The following is a 22,900-nucleotide window of genomic DNA, read 5'->3' as shown; positions in this document are numbered from 1 at the left end:
GCTATACACTGCAACTAAGCATATTTATTATCTATATAATGCCACGTATCTTCTTGATTATGTCACTATGGTTGTGTCTGCAGGTTGGGTTGTGGGTCCCTGGGACTGTGTACACATTAGTGAGGTTGTGTAGATTTTTTTTTTTCAAGACAGGGTTTCTCTGCGTTAGCCTTGGCTGTCCTAGACTCACTTTGTAGCCCAGGCTGGCCTCAAACTCACATTGATCCGCCAGCCTCTGGGTTGTGTCTTCGTCTTGCTTGTGGTTGTGATAGTGTGGGTGGGGGCTTATGGCTGCACCACTGTTAATTGTTACAAGGCCATTATGTGTCAGTGGTGTGTGTGTGTGTGTGTGTGTGTGTGTGTGTAGTGTGCATTGCTTCTCTGACCTCAAAAAGCTGTGTAGTGCAGATCGTCCCAGGGCTGTGTGTGTCTGTGTCTTGGGGACTGTGCACACCTCTAGGCATGTGTGTTACTGTGTATATGTATGTGTTTGTAAATATATATATATTCGTGTATGGTGTGTATCTGTTTATGTGCATGTGTGCGTATGTTGCATAGGTATATCTGTGTGCACATGCGCGTTTATATGTATGTGTGCATGTGTGCATGTGTGCATGTTTGTATGTGTTTGTATGTGTGTGTATATGTGAATGTCTGTGTTGTGTGTGCACGTGCGTGGATGTGTTTATGTGTACGAATGTATATACACATGCTTGCATGTGTGTGTGTGTGAATGTCCGTGCAGGTGTGTGTGTGTGTGTGTGTGTGTGTGCCTGGGACGGTCTCCGTGTGTGTACCACCGTGGAGGGGAACTCCGCGTGTCCGCGGGACAGTGGTGGCGCGCGCCACCGTGCCTGTGTCAGCGGCTTCCTGGGTGTGGGAAGGTGCGGATGTCTCCAGGCCTCCAGCCCGAGAACAACGGCGCCGCTCGCTGATTGGCTGCGGCCTCGCCAGTCAGAAGCGCCGGAATCCTGCGGTAATTTGGTAACTTGGTAACTGGCCCGCACCGCCGCGGGGCTGGGGGGCTGGGCGGGCCCATGACGCGCCCCATCCCCATCCCGCAGGGCCTGGTCCCTCCCGTCCGCACCGCGCGCGCCCGTAGCCCGTCCTGCCTCAGCATCCCTGCCACTCACTCACTCACTGGGTCCTGTTGCCGGGGTCTCTCCCTAGTTCTGTCTCCTTACGTCCCGCCTCTCTTCCATTTGTTTTTCCTTGAACCCGCCTTCTGTCTTCCCTGCCTCTGCCTCAGTTTCCCTGTCTTTGTAGGCCCCCGAAGGTGTCTCCCATCCAAGTCTCTCCTCTAATCCTTTTGGTCCTCCCCTCTGCTCTCTCCATCCTACTGCTGGGCTCAGAATTCACTTTCTTTTTTATTTTTTTATTTTTGCAGAGACAGCTAGGGGACCTTTTCCCACTTGGTCCTCGCCCCTCCTCGCATGCCCAGGCTTCTGGCAGCAGGCCCCATACTAGGCAGACTTCAGGACGGACTTCCCGCCCTGGTTCCAAACCGCGTTATCGCCCGGGCCAGCCGGAGGCCGGGCGGCCCCGTGGCTTCCGGAGGCGCCCGGGCGGGATGAGCTCACTGCAAGTTGGCTAGGATTTCATCAGCTTCCTCTGCCTGAGTTGCCCCCGTGCTGGTCCTGCGTCGCCAATCCATCGTGCGCCTGCTTCTCTCTAGCGGCCAAAGGTGGAAGCGCAGGGTCCACCAGACCACACCGCGGAGGCCGGGGCATTTAGACTTGGTTCTGCGGTTCTGCGGTGCGGACACTCAAACCCAGAACCTCTACCACTGAGATGCACCACCAGACCTGAATTGACAGCGTGAGTGAGTGAGTGTGTGTGTGTGTGTGTGTGTGTGTGTGTGTGTGTTTAGGACTTCACACATCTTGGATCAGTTCTCATGCATTTAGTTATACCCTCAGCCCATTAAATTAAAAAAAAAAAATGTGTGTAGGGGCTGGAGAGATGGCTTTCTGATTAGGAGCGCTGGGTGATCTTTCCTTCCGCGTTGTTTTCCCAGGACCCACAAGGAGGTTCATTTTTAACTCCAGTTACATGGCATCTGACGCCCTCTTCTGGCACTGCACACATGGTTGTTCAGACATACAAACAGGCAATGAAACACACATAAAATAAAATGCTTTCCAGCCGGGGCGTGGCGGCGGCGGCGGCGCACGCCTTTAATCCTAGCACTTGGGAGGCAGAGGCAGGTGGATCTCTGTGAGTTCGAGGCCAGCCTGGTCTACAAAGTGAGTTCAGGACAGCCAAAGCTGCACAGAGAAACTCTTGTTTCGAAAAACCGAAACACTCCCCAAAAGAAAGAAGCAAGAAAGTAACATGCGTATATGTATGTATGTATGTTTCTATGCAAATGGCCAGGAGAGGGGAATCTTTTCCTGGGGAGCTAGAGTTACAGGCCATGGTGAGCTGCTTGTTGTAGGGGCTGGGAACCAAAGTCAGGACCCCTAGAAGAGCAAGACCTGCTCTCAACCCAGGAGCACCCCTCCAATCCATGCGCATCTTATTTGCAAAAAAAAAAAAAATTTTTTTTTTTTTTTTTTTGTTTACTAGCAGGCTCTCTGTTAGGTAGCTGTTAGCCAGCCTTCTCTTCTACCTCAATTGCTTTCCACCTTACTGACTTATTTTTACATTCATGTGTGTGAGTGTGTGCACAATCAAACTTGTGAGTTCCCAAGTCTTGTGTGTGTGTGTGTGTGTGTGTGTGTGTGTGCACGTGTGCATAGGTCAAGAACAATGTCCAGAAATAGGTTTTCTCTTCTCAATGTGTGTTCCAAGGCTCCAGCTCAGGCGATCAGTCTCGGTGATGGACATTTTCACTCACAGAGAGAGCCACCATGCTGGCCCTTCCACCTAACTTAACGCATCAAGGTCCGTCCATGAACTTGGAGCTTGCCAGTTTGGCTAGTGAGCTCCAGGGACCTGTTTTGCTTTTTTGTTTTTTGTTTTCCTTCGAGACAGGGTCTCTCTGTGTACCCTTGGCTGGCTGTCCTGGACTCGCTTTGTAGACCAGGCTGGCCTTGGAACTCACAGCGATCCACCTGGCTCTGCCTCCCAAGTGTTGGGATTAAAGGCATGCCCCACCACACCCGGCCCCAGGCCCGTTTTTTATTTTAATATTTGATACAGGGTCTCATGTAGCCCAGGCTGGCCTTGAACTCATTAAATAGCCAAAGTTGGTCTTCAAGTTCAGGTGCTTCTGTCTCTGAGCTGGGACTGTGTGTCAGGCTTCCACAACTGTTTGTTGAATGAGTCTGGTTACTAATAGCAGGCAGCACCCCCTAGTGGTGAGTGAGAAGCATATCACTTTGGAGGCCACATCTTGCCAGCCTGTTGACAACTCTGCAATGAACAGAATTAACTCTTCCTCGGAGGATTTTCTATGATTATTCTTGAAAGTGTGTGTGTGTGTGTGTGTGTGTGTGTGTTTGAGTACTGAACTTAAAGGCTTGTGCCATACACCACCACCAGCCCAGGGTTGATGCACTTTTAGCACTGAGTTACATCTCGACCCTTTTTTTTTTTTTTTTTTTGGAGACAGGGTTTCTCTGTGTAGCTTTAGCTGTCCTAGACTCGCTTTGTAGACCAAGCTGGCCTAGAACTCACAGCGATTTGTCTGCCTCTGCCTCCCAAGTACTGGGATTAAAGGTGTGCACCACACCCACCTCCTCGGCCTTCTTTTTACTTATTTTATAATAGGGTCTCAGGATGTAGCCCAGGCTGACCTCAAAGTTTCAGTCCTCCTGCCTCAGCCTCCCCAGGGTCTGGGGATCCCAGTACTATCTTTTTTTAAAAATTATTTATTTTTATTGTATATGCATTGGTCTTTTGCCTACATGTATGTCTGTGTGAGGGTGTCAGATCTTGGAACTACAGACATTTGTGAGCTGCCATGTGGGTGCTGGGAATTGAACCTGGGTCCTTTGGAAGAGCAGTCAGTGCTTTTTACTGCTGAGCCATCTCTCCAGCCCCCACCCCTACCCCAGTACTATCTTGCCCTGCTCTGCTTTGTGACTTTTTTTTTTACATTAAAAAAAGGAGGGGGGGACTGGAGAGATGGCTCAGAGGTTAAGAGCACTGTTTGCCCTTTCAAAGGTCCTGAGTTCAATTCCCAGCAACCACATGGTGGCTCATGACCATCTGTAATGAGATCTGGCAGGCAGGTGACCATGCGGGCAGAATACTGTATAAATAATAAATACATTTAAAAAAAGATAGCTGGGTGTGGTGATGCACGCCTTTAATCCCAGCATTTAGAAGGCAGAGGCAGGCAGATCTCTGAGTCCAAGGCCAGCATGGTCTACAGAGTGAGTTCCAGGACAGTCAGGATTACAGAGAGAAACCCTGTCTCAAAAAACAAAACAAGCTGGGTGTGGTGGCGCAGGCCTTTAATCCCAGCACTTGGGAGGCAGAGGCAGGTGAATTTCTGAGTTCGAGACCAGCCTGGTCTACAAAGTGAGTCCAGGCCAGCCAAGGCTACACAGAGAAACCCTGTCTCGAAAAACCAAAACCAAAACCAACCAACCAACCAAAAGACATGTTTATTTCTGCTAGCAGGCATGGGCTGCATGTGATGGTGGGTGTGGCAGGCTCAGTGCAGATGGGGATGGTGGTGGAGCTGATGCCTTGGTGGCTGGAAGGGAAAGGAAAAGGTTAAGCCTCATGGCATGTGATAGCTAAGCCGCCAACCAGGAGAAACTCTTGGAACTTTAGCTGAGCATCATTGTTGAGGTCCGGCTTTTTCATCATGCGGTCAAGGACACCAGGGTCCCTCTGGTTCCCCATGAAGGCCGGCGACAGCCGGCTCTGGGTCCATGAAGCCAAAGCACTCAGTTTCGGAGACTTGACAGCTACTTCCATCCTTTCCACTGTACTTTGGAAAACAGCTGTCAGGGACTCGATGCTCCACTCAGTCTCTGTAGGCCTGGACATTTTCTGCCAAGTTGAGGAGCGAGGAGGTTGGGCCGCGACTGAGGCTGATGGTGGCGGCTGGGACAGGAGTGGCGGTCTGCTTTGTGACATGTGATATACAACTCTCCCTTCTCCCTTTCAGTTTGGTATTATGTTCCAGGCTCCATCATCTTACTGTCAAGTAAATGATCCAGAAAGCTGTGTGCTTGGGAGCGATACTGGTGTACAGCTATTGAGAATGCCTAGTATGCTTTGCCTTCGATTGTTTCTTTAGGGTCACACTGTGTAGTCCTGGCTGGCCTAGAACACTCTCTGTAGACCAGGCTGGCCTCGAACTCACAGAGATCTGCCTGCTTCTGCCTCCCGAGTGATGGCTTATAGTTGATTACCACTCGCAGCTTCCTATGAGCTCTTTGGAGCAGGCTTACAGATCGTTTATTACAAGACACGTGTGACTAATAGAAGCATATTTCAGATAGTAACTGCCCACAATGATGTGTCAACTAAGATAAAAGAAAGCCAAGTAAACGCCAGTACTCTGAAGGCAGAGGAAGGAGGATCTCTACGGGTTTGAGGACAGCCTGGCCTGCCATAGAGAATTCCACATCAGCAAGGGCTGTAATGTGAGACTCGACCTCAAAACAACAACAAACAAACAAACAAACAAATCAACCAACTGCCCAATCAACCAATAACCAAAAAAAATTAAACAAAAATAAAATAAAATAAAATAAAAGTAACCCAAACCCAAAACAAAATGAGTAGGCAAGCCGGGCGGTGGTGACGCACACCTTTAATCCCAGCACTCGGGAGGCAGAGGCAGGTGGATCTCTGTGAGTTCGAGGCCAGCCTGGTCTACAAAGTGAGTTCAGGACAGCCAAGGCTACACAGAGAAACTCTGCCTCGAAAAACCAAAAAAAAAAAAAAAAAAAAAAAAAGCAAAAAACAAAATGAGTAGGCAAGATGGTTCCATAGGTAGGTCTAGGAGCCTCCTGCCAAGCCTTGATAGTTGAGTTTAATCCTTGGACCCCACGTGGTAGGAGAGCATCAACTTCATACCTGTAATTTCAACATTCAGGAGGCAAGATCAGAGAGTCATGTGGAATTTGAAGACAGCTTAGATACATAGAAAGAGGCTGATCTAAAAAAAAAAAAAAAAAAGGTGAAGATGGCTCAGAGGTTAAGAGCACTGACTGTCTCCACGCCCCCCTCAAAAAAGGGTGCTTAGGGGCTGGAGAGATGACTCGGGGTAAGAGCACTCACTGTGTGTTCTTACAAAGGTCCTGAGTTCAATTCCCAGCAACCACATGGTGGCTCATAACCATCTATAATGAGATCTGGTGCCCTCTTCTGGCCTGCAGGTGTACATGCAGACAGAACACTGTATACTGTATAATGAATAAATACATCTCTCTCTCTTTAAAAAAAAAAGAAAAAAAGAGTGCTTAACTTTTGCAGAGAAGCCAGGTTCAGTTCCCAGTACCCACATGGTGGCTCACAATTGCCTGTAACTCCAGTTCCAGGGGACCAGCTGCCCTTTGGTCTTTGAAGGCACCAGGCACTCATGAGGTGCCCAGAAATACATGCAGGCAAAACACTCATACACATAAAATAATATGCTTTACATGTTTATTTATTTACCTAGACAGGGTTTCTCTGTGTAGCCCCGGCTGTCCCAGAACAAACTCTGTAGACCAGGCTGGCCTCGAACTAAGAGATCTGCCTGCCTCTGCCTCCCTAACCCTGAGTACTGGGATTAAAGGCGTGCCTCACTGTGGGCCACCACCACCCAGCTTTTTTTTTTTGAGGTGGGTACTTACTATGGCTGTCCTGGAACTCACTATGTATACCAGCCTGGCCTTGAGCTCACAGAAATTTGTCTGCATTGGCCTCTCAAGTGCTGAGATTTAAAAAAAATATTTTTAATTTTTAAATTTATGTGCATTGGTGTGAAGGTGTGTCAGATCTTGGAGTTTCAGGCAGTTGTGAGCTGCCATGTGGGTGCTGGGAATTGAACCCAGGACCTTTGGAAGAGCAGACAGTACTCTTAACCACTGAGCCAACTCTCCAGCCTGAGCGCTGGGATTAAAGGTGTGTACCACCATTGCCCAGTCCGATGTATTTTTTTCAATTTAAAACAACAAAATTGGGCTGAGGATATAGAGGAGGGACAGAACCTGGGCTCAAGCCTGCTACCTCTAACACACACACCTGTTCCTGTTGCATTTCACTGAAGTATTGTTGGCAATTCCAGCTTGCTGAAATAACCCTAATGTCCATGCGATCCAATTGGACAAATTGTGGCTATCTGTCGGATGGGATATCTCAGGGCAGTTTAAGATGGCCAATTTGGTGGGCGCAGCCACTGTAGTACTGAAGTGGCTCAGGCAGGAGAATCAGGAGTGTGGGGCTAATCTTAACAGAGATATTAAGAAAAAAGGGGGGGGGGCGGCTGGAGAGATGGCTCAGAGGTTAAGAGCACTGGTTGTTCTTCCAGAGGTCCTGAGTTCAATTCCCAGCAACTACATGGTGGCCCATAACCATCTATAATGTGATCTGATGCCCTCCTCTGGCCTGCAGGTGTACACGCAGGCAGAGCACCGTATCCATAATACTAAATAAACAAATCTTTAAAGAAAAATAAAGGGGGAAAAAGTAATAATAATTCAAGTGCAGCAAGTTGCTCAACAGATAAAGGAGTTTGGTGTACCTGACATTTCAGGGGTGAAACTGAGGTCATCAGAATTGGGGAAGTGCCTTCTTTACTCTCTCAGCCATCCTGCCGTTTGTTTGTCTTTGTCTTTGACACAGGTCCTGGCTAGCTAGCCTGAAACAGAACTGTGCATATTACCGTACCGTTCTTGACCTCGAGGCAATAATCTTCCTGCCTCAGTCTCCCATGTGCTGAAATTAGAGGCATGTGCCACAATGTCTAGCTTATATCATACAGCTGTTTGCTAAAAATTTTGTATGTAACATTTCAAGCCAGGGTTTCTCTGGGTAACAGAGCCCTGGCTGTCCTAGGCTCGCTTTGTAGACCACACTGGCATGGAACTCACAGATTATCTGCCTGCCGCTGCCTCCCAGATGCTGGGATTAAAGGCACCACCATGCCCATCTTAAATATATTTATAAGAATTGGTTACTGTTTCTAAAATTAAGGCTTCATGGGAAGAAGAGGTGATGAAACCAATTTAGGTTTCCAGGGGTCACTAATACTGGGAACAAGTGGCTCGGGGTGGAAAACTCTTGAGTTTAAAAAAAAAAAAAAAGTCCACAGAGCAGACTGAAGCAGAATGCTAACACTGAGGCCACAAGTCCATTTCCTGGAATGAGGCAGAAGAAACACACTTCCACCACCTCCAGCAGAGCCCAAGGGGGTGCGGCCCCTTTAAGCCACCCGGAAATTGGCTGTCAGGACCGGAAGAAGCCCACTTGATTTCCTCTTTTCACGTGGTGCGGGCCGGAACTGACGCGGGAGGCCCCGGGAGCGGCGGACGCGGAGGCGGACGGAGCCGGAGTCGCAGACGCCGCGGGGTCTCCGGGACAGGTGACCGGGGAGGAGGGGAGAGGAGGGGAGGGGGGCCGGGAGCGCGCCCGGAGAGGGCGGGGCCTGTCCGCCCACGTGAGGGGAGCGGGAGCGCGCGCGGACGGGGGAAGGCGAGCCGTCGGCGGGGGCGGGGTCAGGTTACTCCGCGGGGGGCGGGGACGCGACGCCCACATGGGTGCTGTGGGCGCTGTGGGGTGGGCTGCGAGCACGTGGGCAGGGTCCGGCGAGCCGGTGCAGGCGGGTCTCGAGCCCCGGGTGGCGGCTAGAGCGGGGCGGGGCCAGACTCTTGCCGGGAAGCACTAAAGGCCAGGCTCGGGACGTTGGGCGGAGACGCTGCGGGCGGGACCAAATGGCGTGGGGTGGGGGGACGAAGGGCGGAGTCTGGGCCTTGGCAGGAGGAACTGGGGGCGGGACTAGGTCGTGGGGACGAATAAGGGGTGGGGTTTGGGTGGTGGGCGGGAGGGCCTGGGGCGTGGCTTAGACGGCGTGGGGCGTGGTAAAGGGCGGTGGGCGGAGCGAGCTGGGGGCGGGGCCAGGGTATAGCGAGGTGCCTTTAAGGGTCAGGGGCTAGGCTGTGGGGATATCGAGGGGGTCCAGGCCATGCAAGGTAGGGGCGGGGCTGAGACAGGGGGGACGTGCTCGAGGCGGGGCCAAAGATTTTAGGAAACTGATGAAGAGGTGGCTACTGAATTGTGGCCTTGTGCTGAGTTTGGCCTACAGGCTGGGGGCGGAGCCAGAATGTTGTCTTCAGTAGGGGCCGTGCTTGGGGCGTTGATGGTGCGCTAGGGCGTGGTTAGAGCATTTAAGTGCGTGGAGCCAGGATTTGGGACGGAGACGCCTTGGGCAAGGCTGGAAAGTCTCATCGTTCTGGAGGTGGGTCCTGATCATTGCCCAGGTCCAGAGGCAGGCTGATACTGGATGGAAAAGGGGCTAATATGTCAAGGGTTTTGTGGGTGGGACTAGGGTGCTGGTGGATAGTGGCGGGGGTGGAGCTAGAAAGTTTTTCCTGAGCCAGAAGTGCAGCCAAACTTGAGCAGGGAAGCAGGAGGAGGGGCGGGGCTCAGAATGTTTCCCGGTGGGCTCGGAGCGGGACCGTAGAGCGTACTGATTAAATTGAAGGTGGAGCCAGATTGAGTGTGTGATATTTTCTGTGTGTGGGCGGGGTCAGAAGTCTGGTGGGAAAGGAGGGACCTGAAGTTTCAGCCTAGTCAGGGGCAGGTCCACGGAGGTTTTGGGAGGTCAGGGGTGCGGTTGTGGCTATCAGTTTTCGCCTGTAAACCTCTGTAGAAGTTATATTTTCTTCTTTCTCCTCCTCCTCCTGCTCTTCTTTCTTTCTTTCTCCTTCATCGTTTTTTGGTCCTGGACTCCCTTTGTAGACCAGGCTGGCCTCGAACTCACAATGATCCGCCTGCCTCTGCCTCCCGAGTGCTGGGATTAAAGGCATGCGCCAACACGCCCGGCTCTGGGCTCACATCTTTGTCTGGAAGAATTAGTGTGAGGGACAGGGGTGCGGTCAGAAGTTTCCCAAGGTGGGTCAGACTAATTGCATGGGTGGATCTAGAACTGAAGGGCAGGGTTTGTATTTCTTCAGGAGAGAGGCCAGGCTAGGACTTGAGAACTCCCTTGATGAAGCACATGGATATTTTTCTGTAAGTCTGTTTTCAGAGCCTTCGATAAAGGAGAGGGATTTCCAAATGCTGTTGGTCGTAACACACTGTTCTGTCTGCCCTCAGGAACCCCAGTGTTACATTTATTTTCTGTGAGAGAGATCCCAGCCAGTGAGATGGTGAGTTGGGAAGTGGAGGCGTGGGGTGGGGCAGGTGGGATCCAGAGACCACAGCCTCAGATCCTGGGGAAAATGTGCTTGTGGCAGGAGGGTTTTTCTTCCCACCCTTTAACTGTTACCTCACCACAGGCGACCACAATAGATTTGAAATCAAAGGAAGAGAAGGACGCTGAGTTGGACAAGAGGATCGAGGCTCTTCGTCGGAAGAATGAGGCGCTCATCCGGCGCTACCAGGTGCCCTAGCCCTGCCCTGGGAGACCCCATCCCCTCTCCTCCCCTCAGTGAGTTTTTCCCACCTCTCCCTTCAAGCTTTTTCATGTTTCCCCTTCACTCACAGGATGAAAGCCAAAGGCCTTAACCTGGCCTCCCTTCTTCATCCCTCATCCATCCTCCATCCATTCATCCTGCTCACTGAGTTCTTGAGAGCCCTAGCCCATGCTGAGTGGTGCTGGGGACGTATCCCCAGATCTGTTCTTAGGGTTCACAGTTGCCCTCCATGATGACACACAGACTAGACAAGGCTGGGGTGGGGGAGTTCACAGGCTGTGGGAGGGATTGGAAAGGAAATGGGTTATGTTTCACACAAGGGCAACATTTGGACAAATGTTTGGATGCAAGAGAAGGCTTGGAAAGTCAGTTGGTGGAGAATTGCTCTCGGGGGGTCATCAGGACCAGCCATGAGGGTTGGAGAATGCCTGAGGGCACTAGGGAACCATGAATGGCTTTGAACGGAGATCTGGTGAGGGTAACTCTTCACAGGGGGACTCATTTTTTTTTCCTGTGTGGTGGTGGATGGGAGGGAGTCACTGTGGAGTCAGATAGAAAGAAGACAGAGGCTCTGGTGAGAGAACGGGCCTAGCTCAGGGCTCTTGAAAGAGTCTCAGTGACCAGGGGCAGTTGGGGCTAGAGAGGAAGGTCCAGAGCAGGGCCCAGGAGGAGATGGTGGGGCTGTCTCTGTGAAGGGACCTGGAGGCGAGTGGGCATCATTGACTCATTCTTCACGCATTCATTCATATAAAAAGACAAAAAACAAAACAAAACTGGGTTTGATTGTAAGTCAGCACTGTGGGCTGGGCTGGGTACTCAAAGGACAGAGCCAACAGGTACCCCATGCTTTACCAAGCAGGGGGTCAGAACAGAATGGCAGGTAGGCCACCTTGCGGAGTTTTACAGGGTCAAGGAACTTACCCTAGCCGAGGAGCAGCAGGTACAAAAGTCCTGGGCCATGTCTGAGCCCTGGGTATAGCAAGAAGGTCAGAGTGAGTGAGCAGGAGCGGCCCCCACTGTGGGTTCCGAGGTGGCTCTTGCAGGTGGGGTTACTCACAGCGGGGGCTTTGGAGCAGCCGAGCGATGTGCCAGATGCCATGGCCAGTGTCTAAAGCCTAGAGAGAAGGCTGAGCGGGAGGTGCAGGGATGATGTTGAGGACTATGGACTCCGCCTGTTGGACAGGACCCCTAACACCCCATTTCCCTGGACATCTGCTTCTAGGAGATTGAGGAGGATCGGAAAAAAGCCGAACTGGAGGGTGTGGCAGTGACAGCCTCCCGGAAGAGCCGGTCCATGGAGAAGGAGAATGTGGCAGTGGAGGTGGAAAGCCCAGCATGTCTGACTTCTCAGGATGGGGAGCGGGGAGAGGGTTGAGGCCTGGGACTAAGACATGCTAACTGCCTCTTAGCCTAGGATGCCTCAGTCTACCTGGCCTTTGACTGATTTCTCCTTTCTCCTCCTTTCAGGAGAAGAGCCTGGTTCCCTCTCGGAGGACTGCTGGGACCTCCCGGCCCCCAGGGGCCAGCAGAGGGGGCCGGACCCACTCTCAGCAGGGAGGCCGGGCAGGCGTAGGCCGGGCATCCCGAGGCAGGGAGGATGGTGCTGGGGAGCAGCTTCGAGGGGGAACTGGGGGCCGGGGCCGGAGAGGCCGGGGCCGGGGATCCCCTCATCTCTTAGGGGCAGGAGACAATTCCACCTCTGATCGCAAGTCCAAGGTAGGCACCAAGCAGGCTGTGAAGTTTCTTTTCTCTGGTTTTCATTCACTTCATTCATTCATCTTTCTGGTCTTAGGATTGAACTAGGGTCCTGTGCATATTAATGAGTGCTTTATCATTGAAGGACACACTCAGCGCTTGGCTTTGGTTTTGAGGCAGGATCTCATCTCATTAGCTTGCTCACGCTGGCCTTGAGCTTGGTGTCCTCCAGCTCAGCCACCTCAGTGGCCGGGAAAGCAGGCCTGCTCTGCTGTGTCCAGCTAGGTCATTTTGTTCCCTTTGCCTGTTCTCTGTGGCTTGGATGGGCTCCTCCCTGACCCGCTGTCTTGTGTCCTTGCCCTCCAGCTGTCCCTTTGAGGGCTTCTCTTTTCACTCCTGAACAGCGCTGCGCCTGTCTCAGGTTCTGACTCTGGCTCCCTGCTCGTGCCTGTTTCCTGCATGGGTCTGCTTTGTGCTCACTCTCTGTGTGGTCAGATCATGTGGGGAGTTGTGGGCTTCCTGTGACTGCTCCACTCCCCAGCCACAGTGACTTAGGGCCATGCTGGTGCTGGGAGTCTCTGTCCTGATGAGGTTGCTTTCTCTCCGGGAGTTAAGATTCTTTTGTAGGAAACTCTGATCAGGCCGTTGTAAGCCTTCTCTGCCGTCAGGCATTGTGCCTCAGGTCCGGCACTTTGCAAAGGCCAGAAATGGACTGTTAGGGTGTGCTTAGCTGCTGTGGCAGCAGCTGCAAGTCCAGGAGATAACTCAGTCACGACAGTGCTTGAGGCCTGAGTTTGGTCCCCAGAACCCATAGAAAGAGATGAGTGTGGCTTGAAATCTGTACCCTGGCAGTTGAGAGTCGAGACGTGTGGACCTCAGGCCCTGTAGTCAGCCGTCCCAGCCTACATGGTGAGCTCCAGGCCAGTGACGGAGAGGCTGTGTTTAAAGAAGGGTGATGGCACCGCCTTTAATCCCAGCACTCGGGAGGCAGAGGCAGGTGGATCGCGTGAGTTCAAGGCCAGCCTGGTCTACAAAGCGAGTCCAGGATAGCCAAGGCTACACAGAGAAACCCTGTCTCAAAAACTAAAAAAAAAATAAAAATAAAAATAAAAAAATAAAGAAGGGTGATGGGCTGGTATCAGGAGGCACACCTTTCTTTTCAGCAGAGGAAGGCAAGCAGGTTTCCATAGTGACTTTCAGGCCTGCCGGAGCTTCAAAGTGAGCTTCTGTTCTTGTTTTTCGTTTCCTGTTTGTTTCTCGAGACAGGCTGTGGTATGTCAGGGTCCCCAACATAGGCACCCCTTGTCACCTGCTGGTCCTTGGAGAATTTGGGCTGCCCTGTCTTTTCTGCATAGCTAGTTGTGTGGTTCTTTCTGACAGCCATGCGCCATCTTGTCCCTCAGGAGTGGGAGGAGCGGCGCAGACAGAACATCGAGAAGATGAACGAGGAGATGGAGAAGATTGCAGAGTATGAGCGCAACCAGCGGGTCAGCGCCGGGCAGCCAGGGGCGGGCTGAGTGGAAAGGCACCCCAGTGCCTCCCAGCCTGCCCACCTGCCAGCTCTTCTACTGCAGGAAGGGGTCCTGGAACCTAACCCGGTACGCAACTTCCTGGACGATCCCCGACGTCGGGGTGGACCCCTGGAGGAGCCTGAGAGGGATCGTAGGGAGGGCAGCCGACGGCATGGCCGCAACTGGGGAGGTTCCGACTTTGAGCGTGTGCGCTCTGGCTTGGAACACGAGCGACAGGTGGGTGCTACATTTCCCTGAAGTTGGGCTTCCCTGGAAATGTCTTTTGGGCTGGCTGCAACAGACAGACCAGCTGTTGCTTTCTGTGTGGAGCTTAGAGCTTGCTTGATTTGGGCTTTTGGTAGGGTCTCTGGCTTGTTTGGAATGCACTAAGCATTTGGGTTACCATGCTTGGCCAGTCTTTTCTATTTTCTGTTTGAAATAGGGTGTCACGGTGTAGCCCTGGTGATGTGGAACTCCAGGCCAGTCCAGTTTACATGAGTTCCAGCTTTAAGTCCAGCACAGAGATCCGCTTGTCTCTACCCTGGGGCTGGGCTTAAAGCTGTACACCACTATGCCCTGCTCCAGTGTTCTCTTTGTTAAAGTTTAATGCTGGACTTTTTTTTTCCCCCATGCCGAATACAACCCAGGGTCTTACACTTTGTGTACAAACTACCAGTGAGCTACATCCCCAATCCTTTTTATTTTTATTAAGTTGCCCAGGCAGCCTTGGAACTCTTGATTCTCCTGTTTCAGCCTCCCAGGTGCTGGAATTACTGGCCAGGGAAAATAGTTCTAAGACAGGACTGTAGGGTATTCCCAGAGGGAACTGAATGGATAAAAGTTTAATTATAGGCCCCAAAGGGTGAGGAGTGGTCAGAGATATTTCTTAAGAAAGATGAGGAGAGGGTTGGAGAGATGGTTCAGTGGCTAAGAGTGCTAAGTGATGCCAGGCATGGTGGCACACGCCTTTAATCCTAGCACTTGGGAGGTAGAGGCAGGTGGATCTCTATGAGTTCAAGGCCAGCCTAGTCTACAGAGTGAGTTATAGGACAGCCAGGATTATACAGAGAAACCTTGTCTTGAAAAACAAAACAAAAACAGACAAAAAATAGTGCTGGTAGGGCAAGTCATATGTGCTTGTAACTCTATCTCCAAAGCATCTGACGCCCTCTTGTGCCTTCTGTGGGTACCTGCACATACATGGCACATGTGCACACAGATACAAACTGTGGCATGTACAGGAAAATACTAAGAATGTATCTTTTAAAAAAAGGAAAGCTTAGCTGGGCGCGGTGGCGCATGCCTGTGATCCCGGCACTCAGAGAGGCAAAGACAGGCAGATTGCTGTGAGTTCAAGGCCAGCCTGGACTACAAAGCGAGTCTAGGACAGCCAAGGCTGTTTCGAAAAACAAAACCAACAAACAAAAAGGAAAGGTGGAGAGATGGGCTTGTTGCATAAGCATTAGATCTGACTTTGAGTCCCTAGCACTCATGTGGGAAAGGTTGAGTGTGGCTCTGTGCACGCCTAGGGATGGACACAGGAAGACCGCTAACCTCGCTCAGAGGCGCTTGGGTCTGAGAGACTGCTTCAAGGGAGTAAGCTGGAGGTGAAAGAGCAGGACACACCTGTCCTTCACATGGACATGAACACACGTGTGCAAACACCACACACAAGATGATGGGGAGAAAAATGGAATGTTTAATTGTAGAAAGATGATACGGTGGCGCACACCTTTAATCCTAGCACTCGGGAGGCAGAGGCAGGCCAGTCTGGCTGTGGCATTTGTCAGCTGAGGTTCCCTCTTCCCAACCAACTCTAGGTTGTGTGAAGTTGACATAAACTTGCCAGCACAAGGGGTTTGGGGCAGCCACCCTGGGCTACACGAGACCCTGTCTGAAACCAAAAATAAATAAAATAGATCCTTTCTGAGGAGGCCACTTAAGCTACTTGCTTGCAGCCTGTCTACGCCATCCTATGTGCCCTGAACAGTGGGTCTGTGTCTGGGGGGAGGGGCGTGGAGGAGAGCTGGAGCCTGATTGCCTGTGGTGCCAGCAGGGCCGCAGGGCTGGCCTGGGCAGTGGGGGCGACATGACAATGTCCATGACGGGCCGGGAGCGGTCAGAATACCTGCGCTGGAAGCAGGAGAGGGAGAAGATCGACCAAGAGCGCCTGCAGCGACACCGCAAGCCCACGGGGCAGTGGCGGCGGGAGTGGGATGCCGAGAAGACCGATGGCATGTGAGTCAGTCCTTCCTGCTGGGTCTTGGCTCCAGCCATTTTCTCATCATCATGGATATTGGTGATGTGTGCTATTGCTTGCCATGTCTCAGTGGTACATGGAAGCCTGCCTTTCTTTTTCTCCCTTTGCTGCTGGGGATTGAACCTATGGTCTCTGGCACGCTAAAGTGCTGCGATGCTGAGCTAGCCTTAGCTCCTTTCTCAGAGATTCTAGACAGGTACTGTTCCATAGAGCTACAGCCCCAGCCCCTCACGCGTGGGTTCTAGACAGGTGCTCTACCACTGAGCCATCTCCACTGCCCCTGTTCCCCACCTTTAAAGTTTTAAAGATATTTTGTGTGTAATGAGTGTATGTTTGTACACTGTGTGCATGCCTGGAGCCCATGGAAACTACAAGAAGGCATTGGATCCCCTGAAACTGGAGCTACAGAGTGTTATGAGCCACCATGTAGGCACTGGGTGACAAACCTGGGTTCTCTGGAAGAGCTGTCAGAGCTAGCTGAACCATCTCTCTGTCTTTTCACCTTCGTTTAACTTTTTGAAATAGTATGTTACCTAAGCTGGCTTTGAGCCCGTCAGTCTTCCTGCCTCAGCCCCGGTTGTTTGTTTGATTTTTTGAGACAAGAGTTTCTCTGTGTAGCCCTGACTGTCCTGGGATTCACTCTATAGACCAGGCTGGCCTCAAACTCACAGAGATCTGCTGCTGGGATTAATGGTGGGAACCCCCACACCTAGCATATATAATTTTTTAAAAAAGATTTGTTTATTTTATTTATTGCATATGAGTGCTTTATCTGCAGAAGAGGGTATCAGATTACATTATAAATGGTTGTGAGCCACCATGTGGTTGCTGGGAATTGAACTCAGGACCTCTGGAAGAGCAGGCGGCATTCTTAACCACTGAGCCGTCTCTCCAGCCCCAACATACATAATATTTTGAGAGAGACAGACAGACAGAGACAGCAGACAGCTCATGGGAGCAAGCTCCACTGTGTGTGTCTGGGGATTAGTGATTAGTGGCAGTCACCTTTACTTGCTGAGCTGTCTTGCTGGCCCAACCGCCTCGGCTTAAGTGCTGTGATTATAGGGCTATGCAGCTCACGTGGGTACAGAGTTCAGCATCCTCCAGCCTTGGCCTCAGTGCCCACCCAGCTTGGATATGAAAAGCTTTTGTCCTGTGCTCACAGGCCTGCTGGGCTTTGTTGACCTGGGCCAGCACAGGCCTCTGGGTCTCCCAGGCTGTCTCCCTGCACACTGAGCTTCACAGGTGCTGGAGAAGGACAGCCAGCCAAGGCTAAGAGATGGGGGAAACCTCCAGCTGCTGACCTTGTGCTCGACTCTCGTGACTGTAGATCGGAGTGACAGAGCAATGCTTCCCTTGTTTACTTTTGCTGCTTTGACACAAGGCCTCATGTAGCCAGGACCTTGAATTTGCGATGGCCTCAAGGACAGCCTGAACCCTTGATTCTCCTGTCTCCACCTCTGGAATGCTGGGATCCCACACGTGGCCCACAGTTCTGTCCTTGCTCTGACTTGAGCATGCACTGAATGTGCTCATTTTGGGATGGCAGGCCGAGGGCAGCCACCCTAAGAGACTTGCCTCTCTTGGCCTGCTGATGCACAGGGTGCAGAGGTCAGTGGGGAAATGAACTCTCTCTCCGGCCTCCCATGTTTTTTTTTTTTTGGTTTTTTGAGACAGGGTTTCTCTGTGTAGCCTTGGCCATCTTGGACTCACTTTGTAGACCAGGCTGGCCTCGAACTCACAGCGATCCGCCTGCCTCTGCCTCCCGAGTGCTGGGATTAAAGGCGTGCGCCACCACGCCCGGCTCCATGTTTTTATTTCTGAGGCCACATGCCGTATCCTTGTCTGGTCTTGTCACTAGGGAGCTAGGTTAGCTTCTCACATTCCCTCTTGACCCTGTTCTAACCAGTGGCCCCTGGGTGCTGCTTTGGCTTGCTCTGGGCCTGCCTCTGTCTCTCCCTGCCGTCCCGAGTTCCCTCAGTTACTGCTCACTCTGCTGTCTTCCTAGGTTCAAGGATGGCCCAGCTCCTGCCCAGGAACTGTCCCACCGCTATGGTGAGTGGTATCTTGGAAAGGGTTAGGCGGTAGGGTTTGAATATGCGGTGGCCTCCTTCCCTACATCCTTGGATCTCGGTTTCTGTTGTAGATGACCAATCTTGGGCAAGACCCCCTAAACCTCCCACTTTTGGAGAGTTCCTTTCTCAGCACAAAGCAGAAGTCAACAGCCGCAGGAGGAGAAAGAACAGCCGACCCCGGGCCAAGGTGGCCCCTCGTGCCTATAGGTGGGGTGCCCCTCTCTTGCCACATCCCTTCCCTCGGAGGGTTTGGGCATATGGAGGCCTTCTCTCTGGCTTATGTTTGAGGGCACACTGGTCTGTCTTGGCTCTGTTTGTGTCTCCTGTCCCCTTTGCCCTCAGAGCAGCCAGATGCTCTCTGAGGAGAAGTCCGCCCCACCCCTCACCTGGGCCTTACCCATGTGCTCTGTCCACTCCAGTGATCATGATAATCGCTGGGAGACAAAAGAGGAGGCTGCGTCCCCAGCCCCCGAGTCCTCTCAGCCCTTGTCCCTGGAGGAGGCACCCACACAGGTAAGGCAGAGCAGGTAGAAGGCAGGGTGTGCCCGTGTCCTGTCAGCACCCAAGCCTCTCCCTGATCTGCCTGTGATCCCAGCAGCTTCCTGAGACTCCAGTCCCAGCCCACCGGCCTCCTGAGGAGGATGGTGAGGAAGATGAGGGGGAGAAGGACGAGGGGGAAGATGATGAGGAGGATGAAGAATGGGAGGATGTGAGTGAAGATGTCACTGAAGAGGAGGAGGAGGAGGAGGAAGAGGAATTTGAGGAGGAAGAGGATCCCAAGGAACAGGAAGCAGCATCTGTTTCTGATGACCAGCCGGAGGTGGAGCCTGCTGAGAAAGCCACTTGTGAGCAGGCGGACCCTGCGCCTTCCAGGCCCCAGGAGTCGCTGTCCCCAGCCCATGTTGAACCTCCCAGCCCCTTCTCACCCACTGGGGACCACCAGCCTGTGTCCGACTGGGGTGAGGAGATGGAACTGAATTCTCCCAGCACTGCCCACTCGCCTGGTGCCCACTCTTCGGGTGAGGCCTGGCCTTTTGGGAATGCTTGAAACTGGTTGTGTGTGTGTGTGTGTGTGTGTGTGTGTGTGTGTACGTGCGCGCATGCGCGCGTACAAAGGTATGGCTGTGCTCATACCTCCCTCTCAACCCCTGTGACAGAGAAGGGCAGTTGGGGCCCACTCCATGTCCTCCGCCCAATTTCCAGAGCCTGCTCTTGCTGGTTCAGAGCTTCTCTCCAATAAAAAGTTCACTTCCTTAAATGACACCCACCCCACTGTGTCCTTCACCCCCCCCCATTGCTCTCCTCATATGGGGAGATGACTGGAAAAGGAGGGGGTTGACTGAGCCTCCCCTTCTCCAGGAGGTGACCAGCCAGCTATTGCCTCCTTGGAGAGTGGGCCCAGCTTGGCAGGAACCCCGAAGTCTGAAGAAGAGGGGCCTGAGGCAGTTCCAGGTGGGGTGCATGGGGCTGGTGGAGGTGGGTGGCCCACTTCCTTCCTTGGGGAGGGATGGGCTGGGGGACAGAAAATGGGTGGAGCCTGTGGGGGGGAGGGGGAACAGGGCATGAGGTGAGGCAGGTGCTGTGGCTGGGTGGGCCTGGAGTCATGCTTTGGCAAAGGGTGCAAAGGTGAGCTCTAAGGCTCCAGTCAGTGGGAATTGTGAGTAAGGGAGCCGGGCTCAGGGGAGCTGGTTAAGGAGTGGGGCTAGGCCTCGGGAAGGAGGTGCTAAAGGCAGGATTTGAAGTCTAAACGTTCCCATGGGGAAGTGGCTGAAGCAACAGGATCTTGGGTTTGAAACTCAATTCTGGTTAGGGACCTCGTAAAAACAAAAGGTGGTTAGTTAAAGTTAAGAACGAGCTCAGTGGTGGTGGCGCACGCCTGTAATCCCAGCACTCGGGAGGCAGAGGCAGGTGGGTCTTTGTGAGTTCGAGGCCAGCCTGGTCTACAAAACGGGTCCAGTACAGCCAAGGATACACAGAGAAACTCTGTCTGGGAAAACTGAGAGCAGGGTTAGCATTTTGAGATAGACTGGAATGGGATTTTAGACCCCACGGAGTAGAGGCAGATCTTGGTTACCTTAATGTGGTCCGCCAGGTTTCCTGCCTGTGTTCCTCTTTCGCGTCCCCTGCAGTTGGACAGGATGTGGAACAGAGCCCAGCAACTGGCCTTCAAATTGAGTGGTTGGGGTGGAGGCTGGGGGCAGCTTCTAAAAGGGGCCGGGCCAGACGAGGCAGTTTGGGATCCTGGAGGGGTACGGGTCATTACACCAGCGCTTCCCACTGGTGTACGGGGTTAGGTTGGAGAGGGCTCTGCCTCGTGGGCCTCCTGAGGATTGAATACATTGGAGTCAAGCTGCAGACTGGGTTTGCCTGGGGTGCGGGACAGGGCGGGGGCGGCAACATGGCCCTCCGTTTACTGCTTTTTGTCTCCTCAGAGGTGGGCTTCGAGGGCCAGGAGACGGCGGAGATCACAGACTTCCAGAGGGTGCGTTTCTGCAAGGTGGTGGCGGCCGCTCCGCCGCCGGGGGCTGCCCGCTGACAGCGCCAGCTGACCAGGGCCTCGCGGCTCTGTACTAACCTTCAGCCGCCTCGCTCTTCTGCTTCTGCTAGGGCTGGGTTAAACCTAGTGGGGAGGTTAGCGACGGGCCAGGGAGTCTTCTAAATTCGCTGAAGACCCGTCTGAGCAACCCCAGAGGGGCCGGACGATACCTCCGAGTCAGGCCCTGCGAGACCTGGGTGTGCAGGATCCTGCAGCTAGGGCCCGAGACTCTGGAGGACTTGAATTAAACGCGTGCTCCCGCCAACCTTTGAACTGTGCTGCTGGCAGGACTGGCTGGGCTGCTGTGCTTGGCTGACTTTGCTGTGGCGGAAGAGGCGGGACGAGGGTGTTCTCCGCCAGCCTGACACCTCTCCCCTCCCACCCCGCAGGCCGTCCCGCAGTCCTGAAGATGCTGCTGGGAGGGGCGGCAGCGCAGGTTTGCCTGGCTCCCAGGTTGGCTGCTCTCCTCCCTGCAGCCCACTCTGGATCCTTCAGCTCTAGGGAACGGGAGAAGTTAATGCTGGTGCGGAGTTACTGGGGAAGGGGCCGGCTGGGGCGAGGGGCGGACCCGGGTCCTCCAAATCAGGTGAAGGTCCCGGGACGTAAAGCAGGGAGGGGCGGGGCCGGGGTTCGCTGGGCGGGGCTAGCGCTCCTACAGACTGGGAGCCTGACCCGCGGCGGGCCAAGGGTGGCCAGTGTGCGGGACTGCAGTCGGTGAAGAAGGAAGGGGTCGGACGAGCTCGGAGGGGGCCCGGGCAGGGAACAGGAGGCCGACGTTGGAAACCTGACCCAGTGAGGGCGGGAGGAGAGCAAGTGGGTGTGGCTGCGAAGGGGTAGGGCTAAGGCTTCTTGATAGTGATTGGTCAGAAGTGGTAGGGTTGCGTTTTTGGGTTCGGCGGGGGGGGGGGGGCGGTGACTTAGGCCAGGGAAGGATGGTCTAATGGAGGAGGCGTGGCTCCTGAGAGGAGCGTGGCTTGCGTGAGGCGGTCTGGGGCGGGGCCGGGACCTCCTGGGGCAGCCCCGCGGTGGGGGCGGGGCCGGTGCAGCCGGAGTGGGCAGCGCGATGCGGGGCTCGAGCTGCGTGGGCGGCGGTGGCGAAAGCCCAGGCGGTACGGGACTGAGTGAGGGCCCCCGCGGCCGATGGCTGCGGCTTGCCCCTGTCTGCGCCTACTTCCTGTGTGTGTCCTTGGCCGCCGTGCTGCTCGCCGTGTACTACGGGCTCATTTGGGTCCCCACGCGGCCGCCTGCTAGCCCCGCCGACCCCTTGCCCAGCTCGGCGGCCGCTCCGTGTGCTAGAGCAGCGCCGCCCGCCCCGCCTCCGGCCGCGTCCTGCTTGCTCGGGGCCTCGGGTGGGCCACGACCACAGCCGGGACTGCCGCGGAGCCGCCGCCACAGCCGCCGCCCAGCTCCCGGAGCGACGCCGGACACCCCGCGCCGAGCGCCTGGATAGCCTGGCTCGCCCCAACCGTGGCCAGCGCCAGTCTGTCTGCACCCGGCCTTGCCCGCGCGGCGCCTCCTCTCCTCTGGCCGCGGTCCTGATCCTGCCCGACCTCATCCCACCTCGCTCCTTTTCGGGACTCAGCGCTCATCGGCAATAAACTCCAGCCTCAGCTGCGCTTGGCTGGTCTGTGGTCGTCTGCAGTGCGCGCTGGTCTCTTCTAACCCTGTGGCCGCGCTGCCTTAGAGGCTTTTCTCTTCCATTGCTGGCGTGTAATCTTTGGTTGGAATGGGAAGAAGCGGCTTGCCAGTTTTCGGGTCTATTGAAGGTCAGATACTGTAAAAGCCTTAGCGGTTTTTGGGGTGTCGTGGGCTCTAGTGTTGGAGACAGTGGTGCGCTCTGGGAACTGCTGTTGGTATGGTTTACAGTGGCAGGGACAGAGCTGTCACCCGTGCTCCAGCACGTCCTTGCCAGTGATGCTGTAGCTTTTTTCCTGGGGACAGAGATGAACCGCGGGTTCGGTTGATGACGGGACACATTTGCTGCTTTGGGAAGTGTGGAGCATAAAGATGAATCAAAAAACAAAAAAACTGGTCTGTACTGCTGCTGGTGCCATGCTGAGAAGCTGGTGTAGCTTCTGATAAAGAAGTCATGAGATTGACTCCATTTTCCCTTACCCATGACGGTGGCCTGGGCCTAGGCAGGCCTAGGGGACCCTGCTGCAAGAAGGGGTTTTCCTGTACAGCCTTTTCCCTGTGCTGCACAGGCCTCCTGTCAGACAGTAGTGTGTCGTCTGCCCTGCTGGTTCTCTTCTGTCCCGCCAGCATTCCCCGCAGGATGGTGCACAGCCATGTAC

General features: G+C 53.8%; 2 protein-coding genes across 2 annotated transcripts; both read left to right on the top strand.

The window, feature by feature from the left end:
- Positions 1–9,969: 9,969 nt before the first annotated feature.
- Ccdc9 (coiled-coil domain containing 9) lies at positions 9,970–20,689 on the top strand. The gene is made up of 13 exons (XM_051162466.1): positions 9,970–10,262; positions 10,392–10,496; positions 11,752–11,850; positions 11,997–12,245; positions 13,628–13,711; positions 13,799–13,972; positions 15,792–15,973; positions 18,004–18,050; positions 18,142–18,277; positions 18,490–18,583; positions 18,666–19,029; positions 19,430–19,546; positions 20,503–20,689. The coding sequence occupies exons 1-13, from the start codon at positions 10,260–10,262 to the stop codon at positions 20,604–20,606; spliced, it is 1,758 nt and encodes a 585-aa protein (XP_051018423.1). The 5' UTR covers positions 9,970–10,259; the 3' UTR covers positions 20,607–20,689.
- A 938-nt stretch (positions 20,690–21,627) lies between these two features.
- Positions 21,628–22,635, top strand: Inafm1 (InaF motif containing 1). The gene has a single exon (XM_051162463.1). It carries the CDS (start codon positions 21,670–21,672, stop codon positions 22,054–22,056), a length of 387 nt encoding a protein of 128 aa, XP_051018420.1. The 5' UTR covers positions 21,628–21,669; the 3' UTR covers positions 22,057–22,635.
- Positions 22,636–22,900: the final 265 nt, after the last annotated feature.

Source organism: Acomys russatus, chromosome 19, assembly GCF_903995435.1.
Source record: "Acomys russatus chromosome 19, mAcoRus1.1, whole genome shotgun sequence".
Taxonomy (NCBI): domain Eukaryota; kingdom Metazoa; phylum Chordata; class Mammalia; order Rodentia; family Muridae; genus Acomys; species Acomys russatus.
This window is presented reverse-complemented; position numbering and strand designations above follow the sequence as displayed.

Excerpts from the sequence above, each read along its gene's own strand:
- Inafm1 (XM_051162463.1), top strand. The coding sequence starts at position 21,670 with ATGCGGGGCTCGAGCTGCGTGGGCGGCGGTGGCGAAAGCCCAGGCGGT.
- Ccdc9 (XM_051162466.1), top strand. Across the intron at positions 10,497-11,751 it reads CGCTCATCCGGCGCTACCAG|GAGATTGAGGAGGATCGGAA; the intron begins GTGCCCTAGCCC and ends ATCTGCTTCTAG. Across the intron at positions 18,051-18,141 it reads GGAACTGTCCCACCGCTATG|ATGACCAATCTTGGGCAAGA; the intron begins GTGAGTGGTATC and ends TTTCTGTTGTAG.